The following is an 11,898-nucleotide window of genomic DNA, read 5'->3' on the forward strand; positions in this document are numbered from 1 at the left end:
GTGTGTGTGTGTGTGTGTGTGTATATGTGTATATATATATATATATATATATATATATATATGACAGTGATGATGAATTCCAATATTTTGAATCCGGGTTTGTCCCTGTTAACTGGGGTGGCTGGATCTAACTCACTCTTACAGCAACCACTCTCACAATATCTTGACATCTCACCTGGTTTTGGATATCCTCCCTCCTCAAGCCAACCATCACAATCTCCTCTTTCACCTGTCCCCTCCACATTTTGTTTGGTCGACCTCGCTTTCATGGTTCATTCACTTTAAACTCAAGCACTCTCCTCAGAACATGATCCTCATCCCTCCTCTGCACATGTCCATACTACCACACTCCATTTGCCCATGCCAGATGTTCCACCAATTCCTCCAACCCCAGCATCCCCATCAAGTCCTCAGCCCCCCTCCCCTTTTATCCAATAGTTTCACACCACACATTGCTCTCACCATTGCTCTCTCTGTCCTTCTCAAAACTGCCATTTCGCTTTCCCTCAGACACCATGTCTCCATCCCATACAGCATTGCAGATCTTATGCAACAGCAATAAACTATTCCTTTCATCTTCAAGGAGAACCTTTTCCCATATAATAACACTCCACATCCACCCTATCTCCCAAATAACAAAACCCTCTCAGTTTCCACCGCATCACATAGCATTTCTACTGGTTCTGCCAGCCCCCCAGCTCCTCTCTTACATCTTCCACAAATAAACTCACTTGCCAGTCTTGGGGTCACCTTCTTCATTTTCATACATCTACCATGAATCCATTTCCCACATTTTGTACACAACACTGTGCAATTAGAATTGGAAAGTTTGTGAGGAACCCATTGATCCAATTTACAGGCTTTTCCGATGGCACGCAGGTGTCGATGAATGGTTGAATGACCAAATCCAAGCTTCTCTGCTAGTTCCTCAACAGTTACGATGGGATTTTGTTCCACCAGGGATGTCCTCGTTGAGCTCTGCAGATCTTCCAGGACAAGGCTCGTCTTCTAGGCTGTAGTTTCTGGCTATGAATTTCTGGAACCACCGTTGACACTGGCTTACACTTAATATCTGATCCCCATATACTGCATTAATATTCCTCATACTTCCCATTGCGTTGTTGCCTTTATTGAACTCATAAAGCAAAATATGTCAAATATGCTCCTTTGGCTCTTCCATTATAGCTTTGAAAAAAAAAAATAGCTGTTAAAATCGAACTGCACTTTTCAAAACTTGCACTAAGAATAAGTACAAGATAAAATAACTACCTGCTTTTATAGCAAGTTGATGCAGGTAGTTTATCCCATCCCCTTCCAACTTTTAGTTCATGCAATTGAAAAATCCACATTATTTATTGGATGACCCAATATATATAAACAGTAGTGGCCATAATATGAGGGTCAGTAAGAACAAGTGTATTGAAATAGTTATTATAGAAGATTAACACACATTTTACACATATTTAGATATATCTAACATCTATCTTTTGTGAAAATTTCAAGTGAATGGAATAAATATTTCATAAGTTATGAGGAAATAAACAATCTTCCACATTGCAGTGGTCAAAAGTTAAGGATCATTTAGAAAAAATGAACTATTAACTGAAGTATTTGTTGCTTAGAAGACTGTGAATGAGCTAACAGTTACTTCTTATGATCTTACATTATTGGAACATTCACCTGTCAACATGGCAGCTTGTGAGAGGCGACTGGTGTCCTGTGATGAAAATCAAAGAATTGTATGCCTTCACCAAGAAGGCAAGTCAAATTCTGTAAAAGCAACTACTGTAGGAAGGTCTAGAAGTTTTGTGCAATAAATTGTAGCTCATTTTAAGTCATCAGGATCGACAAATGCTAAACCCCAAACTGGTAGACCTTGTAAAACCTCACCAAGACAGGATTGTATAAGGGTTAGAATGTCACTGAAGGATAAGTTTAAGAGTGCTGCTGAAATATCCTGTGAGTTTAGCTCCACTTCCAATGTCAACATATCATGCCAAACAGTTTCTCAGAGGTTACGAGGTTTTGGGTTGCTTGCTTGGGCACTGGCAAAGAAACCTCTGATCTCCAAGAAGAATCAAAGAGCCTGTCTTCATTCTGCTCACGAACATGTTGCTTGGACAGAAGAACAGTGGTCGCAGGTTAATTTTAGCAATGAATCAAAGTTTAATGTGATTGGTTCTGATAACGTGATGTACATCCAATGAAGAAGTGGTGAAAGGTTATCTTAAACATGTGTGAAGAAGATAGTGGGATATAGAGGAGGCAGTGTAATGGCATGAGGAGTGATCTCTGCTGCTGGTCCTGGTCCACTTATTCGCCTACAGGGGACTGTCAATATTGAAATCTACAAGCAGATTCTTAGACAGCCTGCCCTTCCACATCTCCATCCTCATCAGTTCAACCTCGTATCTTCATGCAGGGCAACACTCCCTGTCACACTGTGAAGAGAATCAAAGATTTTTTGAGTGATGAAGGGGTTGATCTCATGGACTGGCCACCTCAAAGTCCCAATCTCAACCCTATAGAAAACGTTTGGAAGATTATTGGAGATGGAGCGCGAAGGAGAAATCCAAAGAACCAAGATGAACTCTGGGAATTATTGAAAAACAAATGGAACAATATTACTCCATCATTTTGAAAGGAATTAATTCAGTCCTGTTGTAACAAATGTCAAGAGGCCATTGATAGTAAAGGTTTATCTTTGGTTATTGTTCCATTTTTCATTGTGTGACCCTTAACTTTTGGCCATTACAGTTTGGAGGATTATTTATTTATTTCCTCATAACTTACGAAATATTTATTTCATTCACTTGAAATTTTCGCAAAAGATAGATATCAGATATATCTAAATATGTGTAAACATATCTGTTGTTCTCACCTGTTGGCTTAGAAGTCCAGAATCACTCTAATCTGTTTTGTTTATGGTGCATAAAAATGTTTGTCTATGTATCTTTTAGCTATCTTTAGATTTTAAGTACCATTAAGAGAAACTCTGTCAACTTGGATAATTGCAGTTGATTACTTTTTTAACTCACTATTTTACAAATATGAAACCCTACCAAATTTATATTTCATATGCACTATGTTCCCCTGAGGATTTTTTCCAATCATTGATATTCTATAAAGATGTTCAAATATTTTGTATAAGTCATTTGTCATAAGAAAGGAATTCCTGCATTTTAGGTAAAGCTGTTCTTCAGCGGTACAAAATGAAATAGTTTACAATAATAATTACCTCAGACTCACTCATTGAGTGTGTGCTTTCATAAAAAGATCAAGCATTTTGTAATACTTAATGCCATTGTTTTTGTTTTTAATATCATATTTATCACATGAAGGTATGTGGCCTAGTGGTTAGAAAGTTGCATTCACTAACAATAGACAGTGATTTCAATTTCTGGATTGGATGGTGCACTGTGTTCTTAAGCAATCACTTCATTTCACATTGCTCCAGTCCACTCAGCTCCATATGAATTTCAGCAATAGCTGTGAAATTAACCCTGTGACAAACAAGCGTCCTCTTCAAGGAGGAGTGTTGCAATCTCAGTCACTTATTCGCAATATTAACTAGATTAAGCTCTGGCCTTATAAATCCTAAGGCTTATGACTAACCTAAATTTATATCTCTAAATCACTCAGCAGGTGTTTCAGACAATCATTAAGTGTTACATATGACAGTAACTCTTAAAAGTAATATTTGTTTTTTTAATGCCAAACTTACCTCTAAATCAATCATCTCTCTGGGGACTGGTGCATCAGGATTGTCCCCTGTATCAAGCATGGGAATTGCATCTTTTTTTATCTCTTTCTCGAGAAAACCTGAAGACAAATATCAAAAAGTAAACTTTATAAGTGCTTTATAAATATTATTCTAACATGTCAATAAATTAGTTTAAAACAAAGTTTAAACCCTTTTAGTACCAGCCCATCTGAGATCACCTTTGGTTTTATGATTCAACCCTGTTTTTAAATCAAACCTTTCATCAAAATTTCATATTAATTCATGTTACTAACACTATATTATAATGACAAAATTATTTTACTAAATTCTTCATTATTTTCAAAATTAATTTAAACAAAAGTAGTGTGTTACTATTTTTAAATCTCTCAACGTGAGATATTCAGCAGCAGTACTTTGTAGTAAAGATTGTTTGCCAACATAACATGGCAGTCCTGGTTTAGGATGAATGTTGCTGTAATTTACCCCAGCAGACATCGTCTCCAGCCGGCTATACGACACAATCTGTGTCCTTATATTTTCGAACAAGGGAATCTAGCACCCCCACTCTTCTGTGCTGATGGAAGGAAATAACCCAGAAATCACGATACACAGATATTGTTTTGTGCTAGATTCCCTTGTTTGAATATATAAGGACACAGATCATGTCGTATAGCCAGCTGGAGACGATGTCTCCTGGGGCTAAATTAAAGCAACATTCATCCTAAACCAGGACTGCCATGTTATGTTGGCAAACAATCATTACTATAAAAGTAGTGTGTTTCCATAGAAATATGGTAATGAAAGAGTTAAAGAAATCAATATACAAAAAGAGATCTGTCTCTTTAACCTCTACCATACTTTATAAAGTTGTGTGTGTTTAACATTAAAGGGATGCTGATTCAGCAGCCCAATACTGCAACTCCTCCATCCATGAATATCCCAGAATCTCAAGTTTGTAGAATTAAGTGACTGAACAAGAGACAAAAAAACACCTGCTATGAGATATATATTTGCAGGCCTTGAGCCAATATTTAGAAATTATGGGTACTGAGACAGTTGAATTCTACTTATTAGAATCCAGATGAATCAATGATTTGAGAAACACCATAATAAATGTTTGTAACATTTCCATAACGTATTAGGTTAATACCTATTAATAAACCAATGGTCAATCCAATGAAGTGGCTTACTGTGGCCTTCTCTAGGCCCATGGGAGAACTGGAATCAAACATTGCAAGCAAACAAATATTTTCACTACAAACGTAAACAAGTTATATTGCTTTTTCATCCAGGTCAACCCTGGAACAGCAAACTAATAATCATAGACATTCTATCCATGGCCATTCTGCTTCCTTAGGGTGATATTGAGGGAGTTGTATCCAAGACTACATCATCCAATGCCTCTCTCATTTCCTATGGTGAGATTAGAGGGAGATTTGTCTGCTATTCCTATCAAGTTGGGTGACCATGTAGAGATTTGCTCACTGACTTGGTAAGATTTTAGGTGAAAGTGTTGAGTCTCACAAAGAAAATAAAACAAGATTCAGAAGAATGGTAACAAGTCATCATACAAACATAATAAATCAAGCATAACAATGATGATGATTTTCATGGTGTTGGGTAATTCTGTATGAAATCAACGCCATTTAGAAAAAAACTGAAGGTAACTGAAACCAATTTCTTTCAAACTTTGCATGCTAAATGGCCTATGAAACCCTTAAATATGAAATATTTTTTACCTGACTCTAATATTTGCTGAATTATGACCATTTGGAATTTTCAAAAAAGTGACATTTTTTTGGTTACTTGATAACTTTGAGAAGTCATATCTCAGCTACTATTTGAGCTAGAAAGCTTAATTTGTTTCCATTGTAAAGCACTTAAATAAATCTACAAGTTCTGCTTTGTGTATTTTTTTCCTTACAATAAAAATTAAAAAGTTGACCTAAAATTCGACCTTTGACCTTTCATAGGTCAAAAGATGCAGTTATCAAATTTTTTTGAAATTTTGTCCAAATATTGCCCTACTTAGTCACAACTCGCAAAAATTCATACCTGCATCTCAATGAGAAGTATTTTTAATAAATATAATTATAATGAAAATTAGTGACAAAATATCAAAAATCGCTAAGACAACTTGAGCTTAAAGGAGAAAAAGTGCTGATAATTAAAATAAGCATTTTTATTATTTCAAAAATAATGTCTACTTTCATTGTAACTACTTTTCAGCTCTGCTATGGTCAATGGTCGCAATACCACTGCCAACACTTAGAATCACGAAACAAATTGTTGGCATCCCTATCGCCTAAGGGGCCACTCCTGATTAGCAGATGAAGTCACATGTACCAACCTCCCACCCTTGCCTTGCTTTAAATGATTACTTGTTAAATGAAATTCTGAAATCTTCAAAATTTAATGAGACAATTTTCTTGAAATTAATAATTGTGATGCATTTTTCATTTCTTTTTCTGTCAAAGTATGTTCTTCCTGAAGCAGTTCTGGGGTCAAATTTACAAAGGATGTCTAAATAACCCACTGTTAAAACATCTGACTTTCTAGGATACTGAAATGATGATGAGGGTCCTTTAGGTTCAAGAAAGGCGAGTTTTACTTCCATAGTTTCTGGGTATATTTCTAGAACACAAGATAACCACCAGTCACCGTCATAAATTGCAGCTACAAACCCTTTTATATCCTCAAATTGAATAGCATCTTGCATGGAGATTCTAATTTTAGTATAATTATCTATTGTAGACATCATTTTTACCTTAATTTCTGAAGGTGAGTTTGGGATAAAGCAATGCAACTTTTGTGTCCCTAGTATTGTCCTTGCATTTCTAAATCTCTCTCTCAATAGATTTTCCTCATTCTGCATTTCATCATTTGAAGAGCAGATAAAATTAATTCCAGGAATGTTTTGCTGACCATAATTATAAAGTTGTCTTGGAGTCATGATTTGTTCATTGAGAGAGCATTGTAAACTTGCCCGAGCTGCCATTCGTTTAATTGTACCATCTAAGCCAGGGGTTTTCAAACTGTGGTCCGCGGACCACAGGGGGTCCGCGGACCACAGGGGGTCCGCAAGGACAAGACAGGGGGTCCGTGGACAGCAAATACTTTTTATGGGCAATTTGATTTTATATATGTTTTTTAATCGAAATTTTTTAATTGACAATAAACCTATTTGTTAAATAATGTAAAATAAATAAATGTAAAAATATATGATATTTTAAGCAAATATTTATGTATAAATTTCATAAGCGTTTATTAGGGACTCCCTTATAAACGCTTATGAAATTTATACATAAATATTTGCTTAAAATAACATATTTTTACATTTATTTATTTTACATTATTTAACAAATAGGTTTTTTGATATTAAAGGCTTTGCCCCAAAGAAAATCTGTCAGCTTTTCATGGAAGAGATGGACTGCTACTGTATCATGCTTCATACAGTCGGATATAATAACAACATTGATGTTAGTCACATCATTGTTTTGTTTATAACAGACAAATGGATGGATAGTAGCTTGGGCATTGTTCCAATGAAATCCTTGTACAGCAACTTGCTATGACTAGGATTTCTCCATCACTTAAAAATTCTTTTCTTTAAGTACAAAATTTAGACTATTCCTTTGTAATGAAAGGAACTTTCATGTACTTTAAATGCTTTAAGCTTTTGACAGAAAATTTCAACAAAATCATCTGTTGATTTTGATATATTTTCTAGGATTGTTCTGTCTGTTGTTAGCCATTGCTTATGCTGTACTTCAATCATATTCACATTAAATATTTCATATAAGAATTTTTCAAGCTCTTCTAGCAAAGAATTACAATTTGAACAGTTGCCCATGTAGCAGTCATTTGTTGTTGGGTTGTAAGTAATTGATTCTAAACATTGTTTCTAATCAATCAAGTGAAACTTCATACTCTTGGTTAAATCAGATAGTTTCATGCCAGAAATCATTAGTTTGACATTCTGATGCATGGTGCATACACATAGATTATGTGTACCAGTACTACTTGCAAGTATGCATTCTTTTGGCCTTAGTTCTGCAAATTTTGAGAAACTAATTTTGATTTTAGGAATTTTTGATTTAAACAACTGGAAGGCTTCCTTTAAGTTACAAAGTATGGGGTACTTTTGCACATGAACACTTTTACTATCTCTTTTCATTGATTTGTAATGCTTTTTTCCTGGCATAACTCTCCTTACTTCATTTTTATATAACTGAGAAACACAATTGGCAGTTTCTTGAGGAAATGTGCTTTTGCTATGGCTAGAATGTAATAAAATCCCTTGCTCACTGACCAGCCTTTTAGCTTGTCTTGCCATGTAATCAGGCACATTGAACTCCTTTGGGATTTTTCTCAGAGACCAGCTTTTTAGCAGAATTGTTAAAAGTTGCAATTTTCCTGATCTTTTTTCTGTTGGTGTGAATTTTTCTTTTAACTATTTGATTATTTCACTTCTGATGATTCACCGACCTTCCTTTTAGGTGAAATGATTTGCATCTTTTGAGGAAAAGCATTTTTGATTCATTTTCTTTTTTTCTCAGCATACATGATGGTAATATCTTTTTTTAAATTTTTTATTAGAGATTTTCCAGTTTCAGACATTGTTGTCATGTGTGTGTGTGTGTGTGTGTGTGTGTGTGTGTGTGTGTGTGTGTGTGTGTGTGTGTATGCACATGCATGTTTGTGTGTCAGCCATGACTTGACATCATGTGATGTTTGTTAGAAAGTATCAGTCATACAAGCAATGTTCATTTCCAGTTTTTTTATAAAACATTGTCTGACCATAAGGAACTATTACCTTGCCTGGAAACAAGTGAAGGTTGGCAACAGTAAGGGCATCTGGCTACAGGAAATCTACTTCAATAAATTCCATTTGACACATGAAAGCATGGAAAAATGGATTTAAACCAATGATGATGGTGATGATGATGAAAACAGCATGAGTAACTATCTAAATGTTTTTCAGTTATCTATTCCAATGGAAAACACTTTTAATTTTTTAGTAAATTACAAATAATCTTCAGTAAACAAAAGGTGGAAGTGACACTAAATATACAAATGAAGTTTCAGTGTTGGTACCAGAATACTGGCTCCACTTCATGACAGTGATTAGCAACTGGAAGTGGAGGTGGTGGTAATTAGGACTACATTTTCAGTGGCCAGCCTACCACCTCACCTAGTTTAACATCACTACATGAGGAGCCAATAAGACAGCCTCTAAATGGTCCCTTGACTTGCTAAAACTAACAATGGAAAGAATACATGAGAGACTGCCTGTCATAGCTAAAGTCTCCTCCTCTAACCTATATCACTTTATATTTGGAATTACTGCTCTCTTAAACAAGTTGGCATTACTGTGGCTTGTGAAGTCCACATCTGTAAGGAATTAGAGGAAAAAAAAAACCTTTCTATATATTGTTAGGTTTATTCAAAGTGCCCAAATTTCTAGATAGCCCAACTGCCAAACAAAAGGCAAACTGGGAATCATACCTTTACATTACAATTAAAAAAAATTGTGCATAAGACTAAGCACAAATTCATACAAACTTATGTGTATTACATGCTATACATCTTGGAACACTTATTTTACAAATCAATATCAATATAGAATTAAAGGTTACAGTTCTAATGCAAAAAAATAATAAATAAAAAAGTAGTTGTAAATAAATACATCACAAAGCAACTACTCAGGCCAATTAAATATCTTTGTGCCAACTCAAGAAAGATCTTATTACTTTTTCTTTAATGAAATAACACTTTGAAAATTCTCGCAAATGGATTGTTAAAAATTTTAATGAAAATCCCACTTACGAAGTTTCCTTTCCATCTCTTCACATCTGCGAACTTCATTTACAAATTTGCGCTGGAAGGCATTCACATCAGGGTTTAGCTGAAAGATAATTTCAGAAAAAAAAATTAAGTATGATAAATAAATAAATACAATTAAAAAATAAAATAATGCACAAACAAGCAATAAAAGAATTTCTTTCACAAACAATTTAAGTAATCTACACAGCAAATTAATCCCTTCTGGTAAAAACCATAATTAAATAATTGTTTAATTATGTACATGTACTTGTGGTTTTTAGAAAATCAAGGCTAATGTCAACAATTTCCAATACCTAACAAGTAGGTTTTCACAAAACATGAAAACAAGAGCAAGTAAGAAGTATAATCTAAAATATTTAATTGCCAAATGGGAAAGCATTAATTATTGGGCTATTAAGTTCCCTTACTGGTTATGACTTTGGCAGGTGTCCCAACCAACTTTAAGTTCAAATTACTCTAAGTATTTTTGTTGCTGCAAATAATTATATGGGTTTAGGTACAAAAACTTATCAGGAATGTATACTGCAGACAGAAACTAAAACAGTTTTATATTCCATTTATACCTAGTTACGATGTCATAAATGTTTAAACTACAAAACAAGTAGTGCATTTCAAAATCTCACAAACTGTAAACTATTCAACAATAAATTATAATAGAATTTCAAATACAAGACTACACAGACAAACATTGGAAAATATAAAGCTTCGTTTTTCATAGCCACAAAGTAGATAATTGAAAACTGAGGTCAAGTAATTAATACAAATGTGCTGCTAACAGAAAGCACAAGATAAATTTGATTAAGGAAAAGGTTAATTACATGATTTCTGGAGAAAAGAATAGTAAAAGGCATGATCTGGACATAGAATAATCTACAAACTATATACTATAATGATTCTGAATACTATATCAATTATCTGTATGATAGTAATGATAAGTTTGTTGTGTAAAGGAATATAAAGTAACATAAATCATTTTCACAAGCTTCTCAGCAGCATACTATCCATACTGAAATAGATCAACTTAAATTTGTGCCTAATAATTTTTTATTTAAACCAAACACCAGTTCCTTGCTGTTGTTTAGACACAGATCATAAAAAGATGAACAAAAGAAATTTCAGCTATACACATATCATAATTTCATAAATACCTAAGACTACATAATTCCAAATAACCTTCCTTTATGAAGACAATAAGGTGGAATTTGAAAGAGATTTCAGTTTCTTGTGGCAGGGGTGTCAAAATCCTTCAACCTTGCAGTCAAGATAGAAGCATAAACTAGATCTTGCAGGCTGTATGGAGATATTCTCTTTCCTAAAATAGGCTGTATGGGGATAAACCCTTTCCTAAAATAGGCCTAAATGAATAAAGGGGTTAATATACATTACAACTTTAGTAACATAAGGAATGGAAAGATTCACATTTACATATACATATATATTATCATCATCGTTTAACATCCGCTTTCCATGCTAGCATGGGTTGGACGATTTGACTGAGGACTGGTGAACTGGATGGCTGCACCAGGCTCCAATCTGATCTAGCAGAGTTTCTACAGCTGGATGCCCTTCCTAACGCCAACCACTTCAAGACTATAGTGGGTGCTTTTATGTGCCACGGCATGAGGGCCAGTCACGCGGTACTGGCAACGGCCACGCTCAAAATGGTGTTTTTTACACGCAACTTGCACAGGAGCCAGTCCAGCGGCACTGGCAACGACCTCACTCGAATGATTTTCTAACGTGCCACCAGCACAAGTGCCAGTAAGGCAACACTGGTAACGATCACACTCAAATGGTGCTATTTACATGCCACTAGCACAGTTCCCAGACAGCTGCTCTGGCAATGATCACACTCGGACGGTGCTGTTAGTGCTCCACTGGCACAGGTGCCGGTTATCAAATATGGTTCAATTACGATTTCGATTTCACTTTCCCCAACAGGTCTTAACATATATATATATATATATATATATGTATATATATATATATATACATACATACATATATATACATATACACACACACATATATATAACCTGCTGAGGGCCACCGACGAGATCTGTGGATGGTGCAAGGTCCCTTCTCAACCCAAAATAACGTGGTGGTGGAACAAGGAGGTAGACAGGGCTATTATACAAAAGAAACAGGCTTGGAAGGACTGGAAGAACGGTGGTAGCAGGGAATTGTACCAATCTGCCAGAAGGGAAGCTAGGCGACAGGTTTATTTAGCCAGAGGGGAGGCAGATAAGAAAAGATTTGCCAATGTTCTGCGCCGTGAGGACCAAAGACTTGAGGTATTTCGTGTCGCAAGACAGTGTAGGAGAGAG

At 35.2% G+C, this 11,898-nt stretch overlaps 1 protein-coding gene across 1 annotated transcript in view; it reads right to left on the reverse strand.

Moving 5' to 3' along the window:
- Positions 1–3,646: 3,646 nt before the first annotated feature.
- The window catches only part of LOC106869219 (V-type proton ATPase 116 kDa subunit a 1), a 48,015-nt gene continuing 39,763 nt past the window's right edge, over positions 3,647–11,898 (reverse strand). The window contains exons 3-4 of the mRNA XM_014914866.2: positions 9,554–9,632; positions 3,647–3,822 (exon numbers count right to left, since the gene is read on the reverse strand). Coding sequence (XP_014770352.1) covers positions 3,662–3,822; positions 9,554–9,632 — 240 coding nt within the window. The 3' untranslated portion in view covers positions 3,647–3,661. The remainder of the gene's footprint in view (positions 3,823–9,553; positions 9,633–11,898) is intronic.

The sequence above is a fragment of the Octopus bimaculoides genome, chromosome 9 (assembly GCF_001194135.2).
Source record: "Octopus bimaculoides isolate UCB-OBI-ISO-001 chromosome 9, ASM119413v2, whole genome shotgun sequence".
Classification (NCBI taxonomy): Eukaryota; Metazoa; Mollusca; class Cephalopoda; order Octopoda; family Octopodidae; genus Octopus; species Octopus bimaculoides.